Source organism: Caloenas nicobarica, chromosome 1, assembly GCF_036013445.1.
Source record: "Caloenas nicobarica isolate bCalNic1 chromosome 1, bCalNic1.hap1, whole genome shotgun sequence".
NCBI classification, from domain to species: Eukaryota; Metazoa; Chordata; class Aves; order Columbiformes; family Columbidae; genus Caloenas; species Caloenas nicobarica.
Genome location: NC_088245.1, coordinates 63,698,185 through 63,716,461, shown reverse-complemented (window position 1 = coordinate 63,716,461; position 18,277 = coordinate 63,698,185). Strand labels below are relative to the sequence as shown.

At 48.8% G+C, this 18,277-nt stretch overlaps 2 protein-coding genes across 4 annotated transcripts in view; one reads left to right on the top strand and one right to left on the bottom strand.

Moving 5' to 3' along the window:
* The window catches only part of DENND2A (DENN domain containing 2A), a 65,805-nt gene extending 59,734 nt beyond the window's left edge, over positions 1-6,071 (bottom strand). For all 3 annotated transcript variants that reach the window (XM_065658709.1, XM_065658717.1, XM_065658724.1), the window contains exon 1: positions 5,942-6,071. The gene's annotated coding sequence lies outside the window, so the exon portion shown is untranslated. The remainder of the gene's footprint in view (positions 1-5,941) is intronic.
* Positions 6,072-7,915: 1,844 nt separating this feature from the next.
* On the top strand, positions 7,916-18,206 carry ADCK2 (aarF domain containing kinase 2). The gene is made up of 8 exons (XM_065648828.1): positions 7,916-8,833; positions 9,569-9,715; positions 11,241-11,369; positions 12,026-12,121; positions 14,582-14,833; positions 15,482-15,610; positions 16,101-16,154; positions 17,372-18,206. The coding sequence occupies exons 1-8, from the start codon at positions 7,916-7,918 to the stop codon at positions 17,513-17,515; spliced, it is 1,869 nt and encodes a 622-aa protein (XP_065504900.1). The 3' UTR covers positions 17,516-18,206.
* Positions 18,207-18,277: the final 71 nt, after the last annotated feature.

Genomic DNA, 18,277 nt, shown 5'->3' with positions numbered 1-18,277 from the left:
AGACCACTCGTGATGAGGAAAACACCTAAGCAGGTGTTTAATTTTAAGTCTACGCTCAAAGCCCACTATCTTCAATTAGTTTGCATGAAGTCCAGTCCAAACTTCCCTGAGCGAGAATGATGTACTGCACTGGGAGCCAAAGCACTCTGCTGGGTGGATTTAAGCATGCGCTTAGACCTACACGTCTGCTTAAACGATTTGCCAAACTGGAGGCACTGTACAGAATATTTAAGTGTAGCAGGATCACAGAAACACTTCACCACTTTTATTCCCAAAGGGAGATTTCATTAAAACACAGAGCATCTAGCCATTTAAAATTATTCTTGTTATGAAGAGCAATAAGTCCTTGCCCCCTGAAACAGTCTCTCTGGTGGATTGCCAGAGTCCCCGGTAAGTTTCTGATGACAAAACTTACTTGCCTGAACTTGGTCAGGAGCCATCTGCTCTCAGGGATCTGCAGGATCAGGAGTCTCAGTGCCTGGCAAGGTCCCACCCAGAACTCTTTTGTCCACTTCCAAATGAGGTGGCACCTTTCCCCACTCGAGCTGCCCCTAACCATCATCCACTCTCGACATTTTAAGTGTCTGTGCCAGATTTTCAAACAAGCTCAGAACCAAGCATTTCTGATTGCTTCTCTAAGACCAGATTTTCTGCCAGGCATGGTCTCCTGCACAGATATCTAACCAAGGCAAGACTCTTCCAAGCCAGGTCAGTACCCCATATGCTGAACTATTCAGAAAATCTGATTACTTACCATAGTGTCTAATGAGGAGCTGGGCATAGGAAAATACAGCTGCCAGCATCTACTTGCAGAACCTATCTTAACGCTCTCTGCTGTAAAAGGGCTGGAATGAACAAGACCAGCGAAATAAACCTCCATCAGCATTAGCAATACTATTTTACAGAGGAGACAAGACTTGCCGCAGTTAAAGGATACCACAGATGGGAACAAATTAATGCCCCTCCAACAGCTCATGCAGCAGCATCTGCCTTATCAGTGGAACAGCACCAGCAGCAGCCCACAAACCCCACTTCAGGCACCACAGGTAGAGCCGAAGAACAGCTAACTTACCTGCCTGGCTTCCTTCCTTTTGTCTTTTTACTCTGATTTTCCATCACGTATCTCAAAACGATCCATGCCCCATACCCGCACTCCTACATGAGACCTCATCAGTGCTGCACATGAAGCCAACTGCGTGAAGAACCCAGGGGGACAGCCAGGCCCATCTGTTAAGAGGCTTTTCTCTGCGTGGGCTGGTGTTTTTATTTTAAACTCCCTCTGCTTCTGGGCCCCTCTCCATCTCTCGCCCCTCCCATCTCCCTCTCTCTGCTCATGAGGACAGAGTTTTTCCACCCTGGCTCTGGGCCAGCACATGTATGGGCAAAGGCAGTGCTCAGGAAAAGCCATCTTCTGCTCCCTTTCATCACAGAAACACTGCCAGTTCCCAGCCCAGGAGCACAGGGCTGAGCAAGAGCTTTGGTTGCAGTGCAGGGGGACTGAGGACCAGCAACTGAGGACCAGGCTGAACACGGCAGCCTGGCCTCCCATGCTCCTGATGAGCAACCCCAGGCTTTACCCCAACCGCCCATGAGCTGCTCGTCAGATGGCCAGCACAGATGTATCTCACGTTCAGCCCAGGACAAGTGTAACAGCACATAAAGATAACAGGTAACATTCAAGGCGAATTCTCATTTGCACAAATGATTAGACAAAGAAAACCAAAAGACCCCAAGAAAATCTGCAAGGCAGCATCCCAGCCATGGGATGATGACCTTGTCTAAAAGGTAGGAGAAGGCCTCCATGATGTACTAGCTTCTAACAAGTTTAATTAGTAAAAACTGACCTTTAATCACCACTGTAACTATTGAATCTGCCCTGCTAAATCCCTGGAACTAACAGTGTGCCAGCTGCAGCTGGTTTCCCTAACCTCAGGAGGGGAAGAAGCACTGAAAGAAAGGATAAAGATTATACTGGCACTCACAGCATTCGTTCCAGCAGGACATTACTGTTTCAAGCTTCTATCTTCCCAGCTATGCTTGACTTCCCCTCGGCTTTACCGTGGAACAGTACTATTTGCAGAAAAGACAGAAACAAGGTTCTCAATACACATTGTCTACATTGAAGAAAGGAGTCCGAGTGTTTCAAACTTCTTACAAGGAAGATTTCTCATGACTTGCATAAGCAGCAGGCAAGTGTCCATTGCTTCCATCAGGAACCAGACTGGAGACTCATGACTTTCACCTCATTAGTCCTGTGTCTGTAGACACAGAGTACCTTGGCCCAGTTAGGTGGTAAACCATGTAAAGGCTGGAACAGATCTTGAATAGGACTGACCTACAGGACCTTAAAGATTTACTTATGTAAGACAGCGATGATGCCTTCTAGTGCCACACCGACAACAGAGACCTTGAACTTGTCCTCAGCCTGTTCTCCACCAGGCTTCCACCAAAGACATGGCCCTCTGTTGAAAACCCAGGCTGCAGCGGGTCAGCAGCTCCGAGGACTCTAGCCTCTCTGTCTTAGCCATCCAACTTCTAGATCACCCCAGGGCCCTGTGGAAGCCTACATTTCAAAAGCACAGGCTTCACAAAGCCAGGAGCCTGGAGTTCAATCTTATGGTGTACACAGGCTGACCATAGACACTGAGAACGAAAGCGGTCTCTGCTAAAACCTGGGCTGAAACCACTACCGAACAGCACGCATATTCACACATTTAAGCCTTCGCTTTCATTCCCAGTAGCTGGTAAAGCTGCTTAGAGGTGAAAACCAGAGAAAAATCCCATAAGCAAAATAAGCATGCTGCTGTCCTCTCCACTGTCCTTCAGAGCTACTATCAAGAAAACTCTGTCTCTTCTCCAGGCTTGCCTGGGTAAAACAGCACTCACAGATGGGTACCCCCTTAGATACAATGTTATTTGAGCTGTATCTAGGTAAAACTGAGCTCACTCATTTACTATCAGAACTCGAACATAACAAAGAATTTCTTTCTAGCTGCATCGCACTCCCTTCTTCCCTGTGGAGAGTCTTCTCAGTCCTTAAGGAACAGCTATGCAAGTTCATTAAAAGTCTTATTTCAGCATTTCCCTCATAGCAGAGGCCTCTTCCAGCCAGCTCTTGGGATCCTGCCAACAGACATATCAGCCACTAGTACTTAAATCCTTCCGCTAAAAAATGCTTCCCTAAAGAGCTTATACCCCAGTTCTGGATGCTTAAGAGAGCTGATCATCAAAATTAACCAGCCTCAACAAGAGCTTAAGAGAAGTTCTTCTCCACTCTCATGGGCTTAATGGTGCACTACAGAGCCTTTTCTCCCCTTGGTCTGGCCTCCACTTAGGAAGGGGCAGCTTCAGCACAGTTCCAGTCAGGAAATAAATGTCAGGTGCCACAAAAGGAAGAGAGAACCAGTTGCCTTGGATGTTTTCAGGGGGATCCAAAAGAAAACGACACTTATTGGGCACCTCTGAAATGCCCAGTATCTCCCCATGTTTAACAGTCTGTCTCTAATGCATGAAGATCTCATTGTCGAACTTCTTAAACTTGGGGCAAGGATTGCATTTGCCTCTGTGCCTCTAGACCACCCAGCAAAACAGAGGTTTAATTCCTGTCCATATTAATTAGTTATTACAGCTGATATTCAGAAAAACTTAGTGGCAAAGCTCCTACTGAAGTAGGATCGTCTTGGAAAACCACAGCCTTGCAACTTATGTGGTCTTTACTTATCACCTCCTTGTCAAAATGAACATTTCTAACATGTAAATACACCAGGCATGGGAGAAAGACAAGCATATTGTAAGTGCTTGATAAAGGATCTAAATGCCCTTCTTGTTTTTGGAGAACAGAAAGTATCATGTGGTTGTCTCTGCAGACAAAATGTCCTAAAAGATTTCCCAAGGCAGCGAGCTGGGGACGCTACTGAAAGCAGAAATTCCAGACACTCCACTTCCACTTGTGGTCAACAAGGAGGATCATGCTTGGGGATATGAGCTGATGAACAGGGAGCAACTTCTGCGTGGACTGTCAGGACGGGGATACGCCAAAGGTCAGCCTGAGCTTCAGCACACAACCTTCTCACCCAGAGGCAAAGAGAGGTTCCCAGCTGAGCCATAAATCTTCAGCTTGCTTTTTACATCCCGGGTCACTCTAGCGCCCTTTGTTTTCAAGTGCTTTCTCTTCCGTTTCTCAAAGAGATGCTGTATTACCCTGGGAAATCCTGTGGCTTTCCTCTTATTTCCATATTTAAGAGTTTTTCAGCTGTTTCTAAGTCTGTCCCAACATGGTAGATACCCGTTCTCACATGACGAAACACTGTTTGGATTATTTTAAAAACCCAACTAAACAAAACAACAACAATGAAAATCACCAAACCCCACAAACACTACCCCTACAACAACAATTCAGAATATAACACAAGGGTCGAGGAAATGCATTCCTTTCCTCTGGCAGGATGCAGCGACGACTCCCTTTCTGGTGGTTCAGAAATGCAGCCAGTACACTTTATTGGACTTCACTACCACACACCAAGAATGAATGGTCAGTAAGGTGACTGCCAACACAGAAAACAGCTTTTTAATCCACCAGCAACACCAGCAGGTCCACTCCCAGCAGCAAATGAAAGCCCCATAGAAATCCCTCTGCCCCTCTCTTTATCCTCCCTGCTGAGCTCCAGGCTGGAGATGCTCTTCTCCAAAACCAACAACCCTACTTAAATGGCAAGAGCAAAGGTGGCCGGGAACAGCTCCCATACAACTCGCTGACCCATCCAGGAACAAACTGTGCTTTTGTGAAGAGCAGGATTAAACACCCCATGCTTAGCATTCACTACTGTGAGGCTCCAGTGCAGCCCCAAGCACTCAGAAATCCTCAGTCCCTCCTAGACCATCCCTTTTCCGGCACCAAGCATCATGAGCCAGGCTCCTTGGAGACTCATCAAATCAAAACTTCTGAAAGTGTCCCAAATACACCTTGCATGGTTTACTCTCCAGTTTGCATTTGACACTCTGGCACCATGGCAGCAGACAGCTGTTAAATTCTTCCCTGTTCCCTTCCCAACCACCGTTCCCCTCCACCAACTCCATGCCTAACCCATTAGCACCCATCATCCCTGGGTACCACAGCGGGAAGGCAAGTTGGCATGTCTCCCCAGGAGAGGTGAATATTCTTATGGATCCCAAGCAGGAGTCAAAAATGCTGTCTTAAACTAAAGGCTGCACCCAAGTGCAGACATTTCCTCCTGCTGAAAGCAAAGCAGAAGAAAAACTGGATATCTGGTTCAGAAATAGAGAAATGCAGAGCTATGATCACAGAGAGATTCAGGGCTTTGCTGAAACTGAGGAGGACTCTGAGGCTTCCTCCAGTTGGGCCTGCGTTCCCCCCAAAGAATTTGCTTAGTGTTTCCTCATCTTTTTTGTTGCTGAAGACCGAGGCAGGGCTGAGTTCACCCAGGGGCTCCATGCTGGGCGGCTAGGCTGCCTCTGCTCCTCCACCCCACCGCTCCCGAACCGCTTGGGTCGGCTTTTTAGCAGCTCCCCACGTCCCCTCGGCTCCTTTCCCACCGGTCCGCGGCAGAGAGCCTCTCCGGCAGCCGACCCGGCCCCCCCGCAGCCGGCGGGGACGGAGGGAGCGGCAGCCCTGTCCGTCCCGGCGGGAAAGCGGCGGGGGCGAGCGGCGGTGCCCTCCGCGGCCGGGAGAGTGGGAGACTTCGGCTCACATCCCCCCGACTTCCGTCTCAGCAGCCGAACGCAGTACCGAGGGGGAAGAAGAGCCAATTTAGGGGCTGAAGGGAAAAGGGAATTAGCCATTTTGTGGAGCAGCACCGACCCCCCGCGCCCCGACCACCGCCACGAGAGACGAGCGGGCGGCGGGCGCTACCTCCCGGCACCTCTGCCCGCTCTCCCCCGGTAACCCCCGCTGCTGCCCCGGCCCCCTCCGCAGCTTCCCTACCTTCCTCGGCGGGTGTGTGGGGCCGTGTCCCGGCATGGCGGCGCCCGGCGCCGGGCTGGCGGCGAGCGGACGCGCGGCTGGGGGCTCCCCGCCCGCCGCGCCATGCAGCGCCGCGCCGCTGCCACCGCCCCCCGCCGGCACCGGCCCCGGCTCCGGCCCCGGCCGCCCTCCGGCGGGAGCCCCGCCCCGCCTCGCCCCGCCCCGCTCCACGGCAACGGCGCCCACCCCCCCTCCTCCCCGCTCGGGGGAATACCGCGTCCGGTGCTGCCTGCCAGCCGGCGTCCCGCCGGGCGAGGGTGCGCCGAGGTGAGGGGGCGCACGGAGGGGAGGGAAGGGGGACTGCCGGTGGCAAGGCCAGAAATTAAAAAGCCAGAGGAGGTGCACAAGACGCCTTTCTGGTTGCGAACAGAAATATCCGAGGGAAGGGAGAAAAGCCTCTACTTGCTACCGAAACGGCACCGGTTACTCCGGCGGGTTCCCGTCGCTGAATGAACCGGTCACAGCACCTGGTGGGCTCACGGACACGAGAAAGTGGGGGGCCGGGAAAGGCTCAGGCCCGTGGAACAGCTCCCATCAGCAGAGCCGCTCACCTGCGCAGGGCCGCGATGCAGCTCCCTGCTGGCACAGAATTTCACTCGGTCAGGTCTGAGCCACCCAATATAGCGAGGGAGGAATCTGGATCAGAGAGTGGATCAATTCTTCCTACAGGTTTTCAATACCCAGAGTACATTAAAAACGGTGGGAAGGGGATTTTTCCTCTGAGTAGAAGTAAGCAGTTAGTAACACACACCTAGAGCTGGGAACCACCCAGACTGTAAGTGTGAAAGGCCACAGCTCCTAGCACAAGACAGTAGCTTTGCTGAAAAGCCACAATGGCCACGCGAATGGCAGCATCACCTTTGCTGTGGCTGCCCCCTACAACACGTCCTTTGATGAGTTGCGGTTACATACACAAAAGCTCCTGAAAAGGGTGAGATGGATGATGTTGTCCCCATCAGCTGCATCCTCAGCAGTGGGTTCATTAGTTTCGATTTGTAAAAGACACGTGTCCTTTGTGAAGGAAATGAGCAACCCTCTGTAGCTGCGTGATTGCGGACGAGGTGAACACATTGCCAGCTGACTCGGGCATAAGTGGGAGACCTGACATTGCCATCAGCAGGCCCTCCGCAGAGCCGAAAGCCCAGGGTTCAGAGCAACTCGGCTGTACTGAACTATCACCATCACCTCAGCAGGCTTTTGCTTTTAGTTTTAATTTATTTTACTAGTAGTGATGTGTTGCCGTGTGCCCTCAGATGCTTCCATTACTCAAAGCACTGATTATTCCATTCATGCCCCTCTAAGGAAATCATTAATAATCGCAAAAATTCACCTACTGGTGCCAGGCAATACCTCAGAAAGCCTCAGATTTTGCTTAAAATTAGGTCATTGCTAATTTCTCTTTTTATAGGAAAAAAAAAAAAAAGAGAGGCAACTGCCACCTTGCAATGGCTGAAGTACTTTTTGCACTTGTCAGCCCCTTCATTTCACCTGTAGAATCATAGAATGTCCTGAGTTGGAAGGGACCCACAAGGATCATCGAGTCCAACTCCTGTCCCTGCACAGGACAACCCCACAGTTCTCACCATGAACTCCGTCCCGACCAAATCCAAGGTGGCAACAGCCCACCTCAACTGTCAAAATGGACAGAGATGTAAAGGCCGCCAGCCCAAGTGTGGGCCCCTTCTCTCTTGTCGTCCTCCGGCACAGCCCAAACCTGAGGGGACGCGCCTACTCAGGAGGCTACAGCTCAGTCACGCCCTCACAGGGCTCAGATACCATCTGTGAGGCGAGAAAACTCACTTCACCTTCGAGGCTCCTGTTCCTTTAAGGGGCGGAGCCACCGCCGCCCGCCGGCGCTGATTGGCTGGCCCCGCCTCCTCCTCCTCCCCCGGCCGTGGGCGGCCGTTAGGGGCCGGTAACGGCGGCGGGTGGGTGATGGTGGCGGGCGGCGCTGTGCGGCTGCTGCCGCTCCCGCGCCCCCTCCTCGGGCGGGCCGCCGGGGCGAGGGGGGCGCTGTCTGGTTGGGCGACGGCGGGGCGCGGCGGGCTGCGTGCCGGGCGCTGGGTCGCGGTGGCCTTGGCGGTGCCCGCTGGGACCGGCTGGAAGGAGAGACCGAGACAGCGGGGACCGGTGTGGGTGGGGGAGCGCGGCCCGGAGCGGCCGCCCCGGAGGTTGCTGTGGCGCTTGGGTCTGGCGCTCCGGCTTGGTCTGCGGGCTTGCGGGTTGCTGCTGCGCTTTGGCCCCCTGCTGTTGCTCTACCCGCTGAGCCGCCTGTGGCCCGGCCTGGGTGCTGTGTGGCTGCGGCTGCTGCGGAGGGCGGCCGAGGCCGCCGGCCCCACCTGTGTCAAGCTGGGCCAGTGGGCCAGCACCCGGAGGGACCTCTTCTCCGAGGCCTTCTGTGATGAGTTTTCCAAGTTGCACGTTGAGGTGAGCCCACACCCGTGGGGCCACACAGATGAGCTCCTCAGGAAAGCCTTTGGTGAGGACTGGACGGGCATCCTCAAGTTCCAAAGCCAGGAGCCGGTTGGCTCGGGCTGCGTTGCCCAGGTGTATAAAGCCTATGCTGACCTCACGGCTATCACCGGCTCCCAAGCCAAGGAGCTAGCACGACGCTCAAAGTTAAGGTCTGCTTTCGAAGCGTGGGAAGTGTCAAGCTTTAGAGGCCTCCTTAGGTGGCTGAGGAGGTGGAAGAGCGAGGAGATACGGGTTGAGAGGAGCAGTGAGGAGCTGAGCCCAGCAGACTGCTCATGGAAAAGTCCTGTGAATGGGACACCCCCTATGGAGCAGATGGCCAAACCACTCCTGAAAGCAAATCCTTTGTCAGCCAGACATCTCACGCCTGTAGCCATTAAAGTAAGTTGTACATCTGACTGGTAGATGTGTGAAAATGGAGCGTGTTGGATGAGGTGGATCAGAGTTTAATTCCCATGGAGAAGAGTAGCTGGCGAGGTCCAGGCAGAGTGGGAGAAGGGATGCTTGTCACCCTTGGTGTCTTTTCTCAATGCTTTGGTTCCAGCCAGCTGCAATCCAGACTTGCTGTGGCCCCAGCTCTTCCCAGCCCAGGGAGCTAGAGTACGCATACTGCCTGTGGCACCATTTGATCTGGCATGTGGATACTAGAAATGCCTGTGAGGGCTCAGTTTTCATTAAAAGAATGAACATTAAGCTTGGTTTCACCTTCCAGAAAATGAAACCCCTTCTTTGCTCACATGAAGAAATCTGGAACATATAAGTTCTTTCCAGGAAAGCTTATTTAAAGAAATCTTCTATTCGAGCTGCTCCAGGTACTAGTCAGTACTACATGGCGGGGAGAGGATGGGAGTGTGAAAGCGTTGGACAATGGCATTGGATGAGATTAGTCTCCAGCACAGATATATTCCATTTGACAATTATAAAATGTTTCTTTACAACTTAATTCATGGCAAAATGTGAATTCTTCTGAGGACTAGCTGGGGAAGCTTTGTTAGCTCCCAGTCTAGTAGGCTGGGTTCTGTCTATTTGGAATGTGTCACTTGAGCTGATTGAAATGGGACTGTCCTTTTCACACTGTTTAGGGTGCTGATCTTGCCACCATTTGTTCTTGTGCAGGTTCTGCACCCCGGGCTGGTCCACCAAGTCCAGATGGATCTGTTTCTCATGAAGATGGGTAGCCACATCATTGGACTTCTCCCTGGATTCAAGTGGCTCAGTTTGACAGAGATTGTGGAGGAGTTTGAAAAGCTTATGATTCAGCAGGTGTGTGCCATGCCATGGTCCATGTGTACTGGAACAAAACTGCCCTTTGTCTTGCTAGCGGCTGGCTCTAGCCCTGTTCATACTGCTACATTTTAAAAGGTTAGACGAAGGCTTGCTTGTCCTTGAGCTATTAGTCTTTATTCTAATCAGTCACGCAATGTTACTGCAGAAAAGCTTATATTCTGACAGTAAAAAGCAAAGCAATGAAAAAAATTAACACTTTTTATTAGGTTTGAAAATATTTTTTAGACTTTGATTATGTTTTCTAGTGAACAGCATGAACGGCTAGCTAGTCATAGTCAACAGTCCTTTGTGCAGCATTGTGAAGGATGAACACTGATGAGAGACCTCTCCTTAGGAAAAGAATCTCTCCAAACAAGTTCTCAGATGTGTGTTTTCTCTTTAATCCTACACATATGTTTGTAATCTGTACTCACTGGTCATGTTTGTTAGCACTGAAGTATATATCTTGGCATAACTAATATATTTTTACATAAATTAATAATACATTCTAAATTGTACTGTCATTAGACAGATGGTATTGGTAAAGTTAAGCTTTACTAATAGATCAGAAAACGTGTCCTGATTCACTAATGCCTTCTAAAAACATAGTCCTGAAATGTCCTTACTTCCAAACTTATCTGCTAAATGCATTTTTCTGTCTAGGTTGTAGAAGTCTGAAGTTTGTTATAAGCTTTTGAAAGCTGTAATTCTTTTCCACTATTGCCAAAAATCTACACAGTAAATCCATGTTGTAAACTGTTGACTGTATTCAAGTGTGACTTGAGGTCATTGGTACCAGTTTAGTTCTGCAGAGCTTTTTGGTGTATACTCTGAAGACTGAGGATTAGGAAAGCATCTGATAGGCCTGTCATCATTTTGTTTCTCTTTGAAAGAACAAGAAATATTCCTGGGATATATGCCATTGCCAGATAAAGGAGGTGAGGCAAGGTTATCCTCCCTCCTGCCTCCTTGAGCAGCAGCAGTGGACAGAAGAAGGTAAAAGAATGGGCAGGAGAGATGCCCTTGTGTCAAGGCCCTGCATCACTGAAGAGCTTGGGCCAGGGCTTTGCAGAGTGGATTATTTTGTATGTGTTATGCTAAATTTCTTCCTGCTATGGCTGTTTATCTGTCAAGTGAGGCTAGGGCTACAGTTCTTCTACTCTGTCTGCCTGCCCACCCTGCTATTTGGACAGTAAACTTTGGTTCAGGATCTGTCTTACCTTTGAAAATAATGCAGTCCTGGTCTTTTTTGAGGCATCATGCCCACAGTAAGAGTAACCTGTATTTCAAAGGTGCTGGGTTGTGGGCCACTTGCTACCCAGTCTGTTGCTCTGCTCTTCCATCAAGAAAGCTATAAGCATGTAAGAAGCACCACTCTCTATTTTGTTTTCATTCTGGTTTTCTGACCAGTTTTGTTGGTATTGAGTATTGCTCTGCACAGTCACATCCTCATACAGGATCCTGAAGGTCTGATTCTAATTGCATCTAATTCCCAAACTCCTTTTTGTTTCTCTCCCTTGAGATTGACTTACGCTACGAAGCTAGAAATCTGGAGCGCTTCCGACAAAATTTCCTAGATGTCGATTTTGTGAAGTTCCCAACTCCTCTTTGGCCTTTGGTAACGACGGATGTTCTAGTGGAAACATTTGAGGTAAGAATTGCAGGGTCTGGGAGTGGTGGTAACAGTGAGAAGGCCCTTAGGAGAACATGCCAAGGAGGAGTTTTCTGAGGAGCAATCAGAGACAGAAGGATGCTTTTCTCTTACTTGCTTAAAGAAATTGGTGTCCTTCCTCAGTGTCTCTTCCACTCTCTTTGTTTGTAAACAGTGCATCCCAGAAGACAGGTGGCAGACAGCTCCATATAGAAGTGAACACTTGGCCTGACACCAAGCAGACCAGCAGTGTGTCCAGACACCATGTGCTTGCCTGTACTTTGCAAACCAACACCACCCTCCAACTCTCCTCTGTGGTGGGTCAGAGCAAGGAGCTCAGCAATCTGACACTTTCTGATGCTTGCCTCACTTCCCTTGTGGATGTTTGAGTCACAGGCCAGAGCTTCTCTCAGCCTTAGTTTTCATGCGTGTGATGCTGGCAAGAGTATTTCTGCCCCAGCCTATATCACACCCTCTTGCCAGAGAACAAACCCTTGCTTCTCTCATGTTCTCCATCGCAGTAGGTACAGCCTCTACTGAGCAGGTCCCTTCTAGGGTGTTCTTATTGCCTTCCCTCAACTCTGGGCACTTAAGTAATGGTGCAGTTGAAGGTGGGACACAGGGTGTGCTTGACTCCAGCTCTGTCTTCATTTCAGGAGAGTGAGCCTATTTCGCGCTACCTGCACGCCGAGATTGCCACCGAGCTGAGGCAGAGACTTGCAAAGATGGGCATGGACATGCTGCTAAAGATGGTAGGCACTTGGCTGAGGCTGGAAGTGAAGCTTGTTTTCCTGCAGAAGCTATTCAGCTGGGGTAATAATCCGGCTAAAGAGAGAACCTTTTTGCTTCCCACGTCTCCTACCCTTCTCCCCATGGACTCAAACATTAAGTTGGGCCTTTTGGAGCCAGCATCTGGGTGCCAGGTATCTTGCAGTAACGCAGGACTTGGGCTGCCAGGGCACCGTGCAGCTCCCGAACTGGCAGAGTGAGGGTCTATACTTTGCGTGCAATGCAACACAAAGTCTTGAGTAAAGCCTGGGCTAGATAAACCATTGCTGTAGACTTCGACGTGGAGCTTCTTCCGCTGCAGAAGGGCGGTCTCCTTGCACACAGTAGGGTCTTCCTATGCAACTTGATCAGTGCATTGCTTACGAAACCCACTAATCCATGTAATGAATATTCACATATTGCCCAAATGCTGTGAAGTGCAAAGTAATTAGAAAATATCATGGTCTCTGCAGAAACTATGGATGCAACTCATGGGGAAAACAGCTAGCTAGTTTCTTCATTTATTGACCACTCCTACAAAACTGCCTTTTTTAAGGAAGAACTAAATATGGAGTAAAAAAACCAAACCTGGCCAGCTTCAGCTTCTGACTGTGTAGGTCTTTTGTGATCGCGATAGTCAGAGATGATCTGGAAAGGGAAGTTGAAAGGTGACACAATTGGTTTGTGAGGAGCCATGAGAACTAGCAGCAAAGAGTTGCAAAAGTACCTCACGGTACTGAATGCATGGGCAGTAAGTGTGAGATGAAATTCAGTTGATAACTGCAACATCATGCGAGGGCAATGGCAAGTCCTGCAGTTCTGACTCTGCAATATGACAGCCTCTGAAATAGCTTTTAAAACTCAGAAAAGCAATGGTAGAACTATTAATAGGTTTACGCTAACACTGGATTCAATAGTTAGGAGCAAAGCAAAACTCTGAAGTTTTAAGAGTAGAAAATAAAGAGCAGAGAAACAACATTATGGCTGTAAGTAAAACAAATACCTGTTTCTTAATACTCTGTGCAGTTCTAGTCCCTCACTGTCCAGAGCCCTCCAAGGGCTGTAATAGAGCTAGAAGAGGTGCAGAGGAAGGCAGATGGAATGATTACTGGTGTGGAGTTGCTTCCTTACTGAAATGGTGAAATAATTTGGACGCAATTCTGGAAAGCAGAGAACTTAGTAGCTTATGACAGAGAGATATGGAGTCATGAGTGCATGAGAGTGAGTATGGACCTATTGTATATGGTTTCTCAGAACAACAAGGATTATCAGAGGTCATTTTTTCAGGCAACACCTAAAAAAAAAATTTTTTTTCACACAGCTCTAATTATTTACGTGACAATTGGACAAATTTGTAGGATAAATCCATGAAATGCAAAGAAAATCTCCTTGGGGCAGGAAGTCCTGCAGCCCCACATGATTAGGAGGATTAATGAGGAAGTACTACCTTGTGCTTGCCATCTTGCTTGTCCTTTCTGCTACTAACTGCTAGCAGGGGCAGAGAAGTGCTACATACATTTGTTTCCTCTTTTTTCCATTTTCAATACAGTTGTAATGTGGGTTGATGTCCCGGACTGGGCAAACTTAACCATTCACTTAAAACCCAGGCCACTGAATTGCAAATGGCCTATTACTGCATTACTTTGCCAAGACCCACCAGCATGCCCCCAGTTTAGAGTTAATTGCCAAAGAGTACTACTGGTCCCTGCTGGGACTCCTGGCTGCCCGACCTGATGTCTAGGAAACACAGAGGATTGCTTCACGCAGCTCTGATGACACCCCCAGAGTGAGCAGCACCCGTACCATTTCAGGACAGCTGGTCTCCAGCAGAAGCCATTTGCTGTGCTGCTGCTGCCAGTGTGATGCACATTGGTAATGACAGGAAACAGATCAGAAATGAACCTCTGCTATATCATAGAATCATAGAACAGCTTGGGCCGGAGGGGACCTTCAAAGCTCATCTAGTCCAACCCCCTGCCATTATTTTTCCTGCATGTCCCCTGCAGGGACATCTTCAACTAGATCAGGTTGCTCAAAGCCCCGTCCAGCCCAGCCTTGAATGTCGCCAGGGATGGCGCATCTACCACCTCTCTGGGCAACCGGGGCCAGTGTTTCACTACCCTCATTGTAAAAAATGTCTTCCTCATGTCTAGCTTGAATCTCCCCTCCTTTAGTTTAAAACCATTACCCCTTGTCCTACCACAACAGGCCCTGCTAAAGAGTCTGTCCCCATCTTTCTTTCAGGCTACTTTTAAGCTCTGAAAGGCTGCAATAAGGTCTCCCTGGAGCCTTCTCCAGGCTGAACAACCCCAGCTCTCTCAGCCTGTCCTCACAGGAGAGGTGTTCCAGCCCTCTCATCACCTTGGTGGCCCTATTTACCTGGGAGTTTTGGTGTGGGCACATTTGGTTGGAACAAGCTGCTCTAAGACTTTTCCATCCTCTAGGTCTTTGTTGACAACTTTGTCCATGCTGACCTGCACCCTGGGAACATCCTGGTTCAAGGCACGGCCCATGTCGGCACCAGCTGCAAGGAGCAGACAGCCATCGTGGACCTATGTGACACACTCGTGGTGGAAGTGCAGCCACCCCTCAGGCGGCTCTGCCTGGTGCTGCTGGACGCAGGGATCGTGGCGGAGCTGCAGAGCGCTGACCTGCAGAACTTCCGGGCGGTTTTCACAGCTGTGGTCCAGGGCCAGGTGAGGCCTCTGCCGTGGGGCTGTGGAGCTGAGGCTGTGGACAGCTGAAGAGTCTGATGGCCAAACTGATGGTTTGGTCTCTACTTCCCCTTACAATTCTCCCTAAGAGGGGAGAGGAGACTTGCTAGCGTGGAAGCTATACCAGACACAGAGATAAGATGTTCAGCTAAAGCAAGGAGGCTGCCAGCGTGGAGAGATTTCCGTGGCCCAGGAAGTGGAAGCTGTTAAATGGGAAGCATAGGCTGCCAGTCCCTGGCTAGGAGTGCTTCTGATGCAAGTTAGGACTGCTCGGGAGCTGCTTACATTTCAGAGCCTGTTGCAGAATCTGCCAGATTTTGCTAGAGAAGACATTAACATCTTGGTCTTCCACACACGTTCCCTTCTGCAGCCTTGCTGCTGGAAAGCTCATACACCATCCTCCATTTTGCTGTTGTGTCAGCATCTGTAGAGAAGAGGAAGCAAAATGCGTGCAGGTTGGGTCTCTATTGCTGGAATGGGAAAGCATGGCCCTGGGAGTTCTCCCTGCAGTGTGTCTCCTCCAGGGACCTTTGCAGCAGAGACCTTCTAGGGACAATGATGTGCAGCTCCTTGTAGGCCTGATGGTATCAGTGATCAAGTTTTGACTGTGTTTTTCAACTCGTTTCACAGGGGGAGAGAGTGGCAGAACTGATCCTTCATCACGCCCGCACGAACCAGTGCCAGGATATCGAGCGATTCAAAGCTGAGATGGCGGAACTAGTGACCAAGGTCCGGGGGAACACAATTGCCCTAGGAAAGGCAAGTGCACACTGTCCCACTCTCACTTACCTGTAATTCAGTGCAACTTGGCTTTCAGAATGATCCATGTGGAAAGGCTGCTTTGATCTCATCAGCATCACCAACCAGTACTCCCTGTAAGGAGCTGCTAAGCCTGATGTTACGGCTTGCATCCTGTTAGCTAAGGCCAGCCTGGGCACTTCAGAGAATGTAGTGTGGCGGTATTGAGCAAATTAATGCATGTTGTGTATTGCTATGAGGCCAGACATTCTCAGCCTTTCTGGGCTGGCAGGTAAGCAGAACCATGGGTCACAGCTGAACTCTTCATCCAGGACAGGGTGAGGGGCATCATACCTTGATGTTGGCTGTTGTCAGCCCAGTAATCTTGTTCTATCACCAGAGCCAAATGCTAACAAACACTTAGAAGAATCCTGCCTGACACTCACACGGCTCATTCTTCTTGACAAATGGTTTTTTTGATCAGTTGTTAACTTCTCCTTTTGTATTCCAGCTTCAGGTGGCAAATCTCCTCTCCAATGTCTTTAAACTATTGATGACCCATAAGGTGAGGTCCTGTCACTGTCTGCCCTCAATAGTAGGAAGTTCACCTGGGGAGGGAGAACTACTGGGAATGTGAAGGGCTGACAAGGAGGAGGACTGACTTCTGAAACAAACAGCTAGGAGGGGGAGTGTAGAAATGCATCCAGGTGTGGCGGGGTTGCTGTTTCTTGGGTCTTAACACACACCCTACTGAGATCAATTTCTGTTTTGTTGGGGTTTGTTGTAATATTGCATTTAATAGTTGGTATTATTTACTAAAAGGAATAATTCTGTAATGCATAGTTTTTTCCTATCCTTTTGAATAGTTCCTTAGAAGCAAAAATTGAAGTCTAATATATGTTCCTCTTGTACATCATTATGTGCTTTCTTCCCTGGACCTCTTTCTTGGTATGGGGTTACGTAACAGCACTGCTCCATTTTACTGGTTAGTTAGCGTGCTCAAAAGTGAAGAGTTATTCACAGAACAGATTCCTTCTTATAACTGATTGTATTTGGGGAACAAGTTTCCATGGTTGCAAACAACTTTGAAAATCGATGGAGCTATGGTAGCTTGAACTAGAGGAGATGAAAAGGTTGTCAGCTACAGGGCTGCCCAGCCTGCAAAGGAAGGGTCCCTTCAAACATTCCTTAGAGGTTTTTGTCATTAAGCCTCATTAAGCTGGTTTCTCATAACATGAAATGTAATTTAGGCCCTTAAAAAGCAAGTCATCCCAATTCCATGAATTCTTACTGCCCTGGTGTGCCTTGAAACAATCCTGGTACCTGGCTGGAAAGTGGGCAATAGTTTGTTCACATGCAGAGCAGAGGATTGTTTCCTCTGTGGGAGTCTTTTGTGGCTATTCAGAAGGTGAGCTCCCCCTTACACAAGTGTACGTGCTCAAGTATATTGGATACTACTGCAGCTTACAACAACATGTCAATGATGAGCTCTCCTAAGCTCTTGCTGTTCCAGTATGGAAGGAAAAAAATCCCATTTCCCTTCTTGGAACTGAAAAACAAGCTCATGGGTTCCCTTAGGGCATTTACCCTGAAACTGTTGCTGCCTTGTTGGGCCTGCAGCTGCATTTCAGTGAGTTCTGAAACTCCAAGTTGCAGTATAGTTTCAGGTGTGTGTATGCTTTCTTCTGCTTTTTCCCTTCCCTCTCAGCTTAGCCAATGCTGGTACCTCTGTAGAATGGGCTCAGAGAAAAATCAGGTCCATTTAGTCTCTTGTGGTTCTAGGTGAAGCTTGAGAGCAATTTTGCTTCCATCATCTTTGCCATCATGGTTCTGGAAGGCCTTGGTCGTTCACTGGACCCTGAACTGGACATCCTAGAGGCAGCTAAACCACTGCTCATCAAAACTGCAGCTTCTGTCCTCAAATAGACTCCTGTGGCTGCTGCGCTCTCACCATGCAGGGTTACCCATGCAGTCTGTGAGCTGACAAGAGAAAGAAGCTGAAGGTGAGAACTCACATGTGTCTTGGGGACATGCCATGCAGTGGTCACTCTCCATTAATGTTGCCTTTAGTTGTTTCGGCCAAGCATGAGGCGTGGGATGATTAGAAGGACTATTCCAGAAACCAGGAAGGCTTTGCGCAATTGAAGAGTTCTGACTCATTGCACAGTTCTGAGGGCTAATGTGCTCTGGTAGTTTTTAAAGAAACATATCATGTAGTTCAGGTGTACAAGATCACTGCAGCCTGATGAGAAAAGCAGACTTGCTTGTCTAAAAGTCTTTAAAAAGATGTTCATTGATCAAGTCTGTTTTGAAATATATCAGGTTAAATATTTAAAGTTAATTTACTGATTTATCTGCCACTGTGATATGAGAAATGATGTTCTAACACCACCTAAGCAACTAATTCTGACTGAAAAAAGCCAATAAACCTTTTTGTCTTTTGTACTTTTAACTTCTACTTTTATTGTAGAAGCGTCCTGAGATCCTGCATGGAGTTGTCTGTTGTTAGTCATTTTGGATGATAAAAACAGACTAGTCAGTTTTTTTTTTTTCCAAACTACTGTACTCTAGCACAATACTATAGGAATTTGGATTATAAACAGCAAAAGAAAATACTTGCCTATGCAGAAAATCAAATTCCATAATAAAAAACAACTTTTGGGAATATTTGTACTGGTCTTACATTTT

What these genes read in the sequence shown, in the direction of transcription:
- ADCK2 (XM_065648828.1), top strand. Translation starts at nt 7,916, where the DNA reads ATGGTGGCGGGCGGCGCTGTGCGGCTGCTGCCGCTCCCGCGCCCCCTC. An exon ending in AAAAGCTTATGATTCAGCAG is followed by an intron (nt 9,716 to 11,240) that starts GTGTGTGCCATG and finishes CTCTCCCTTGAG; the next exon opens with ATTGACTTACGCTACGAAGC. An exon ending in TGGACATGCTGCTAAAGATG is followed by an intron (nt 12,122 to 14,581) that starts GTAGGCACTTGG and finishes TCCATCCTCTAG; the next exon opens with GTCTTTGTTGACAACTTTGT.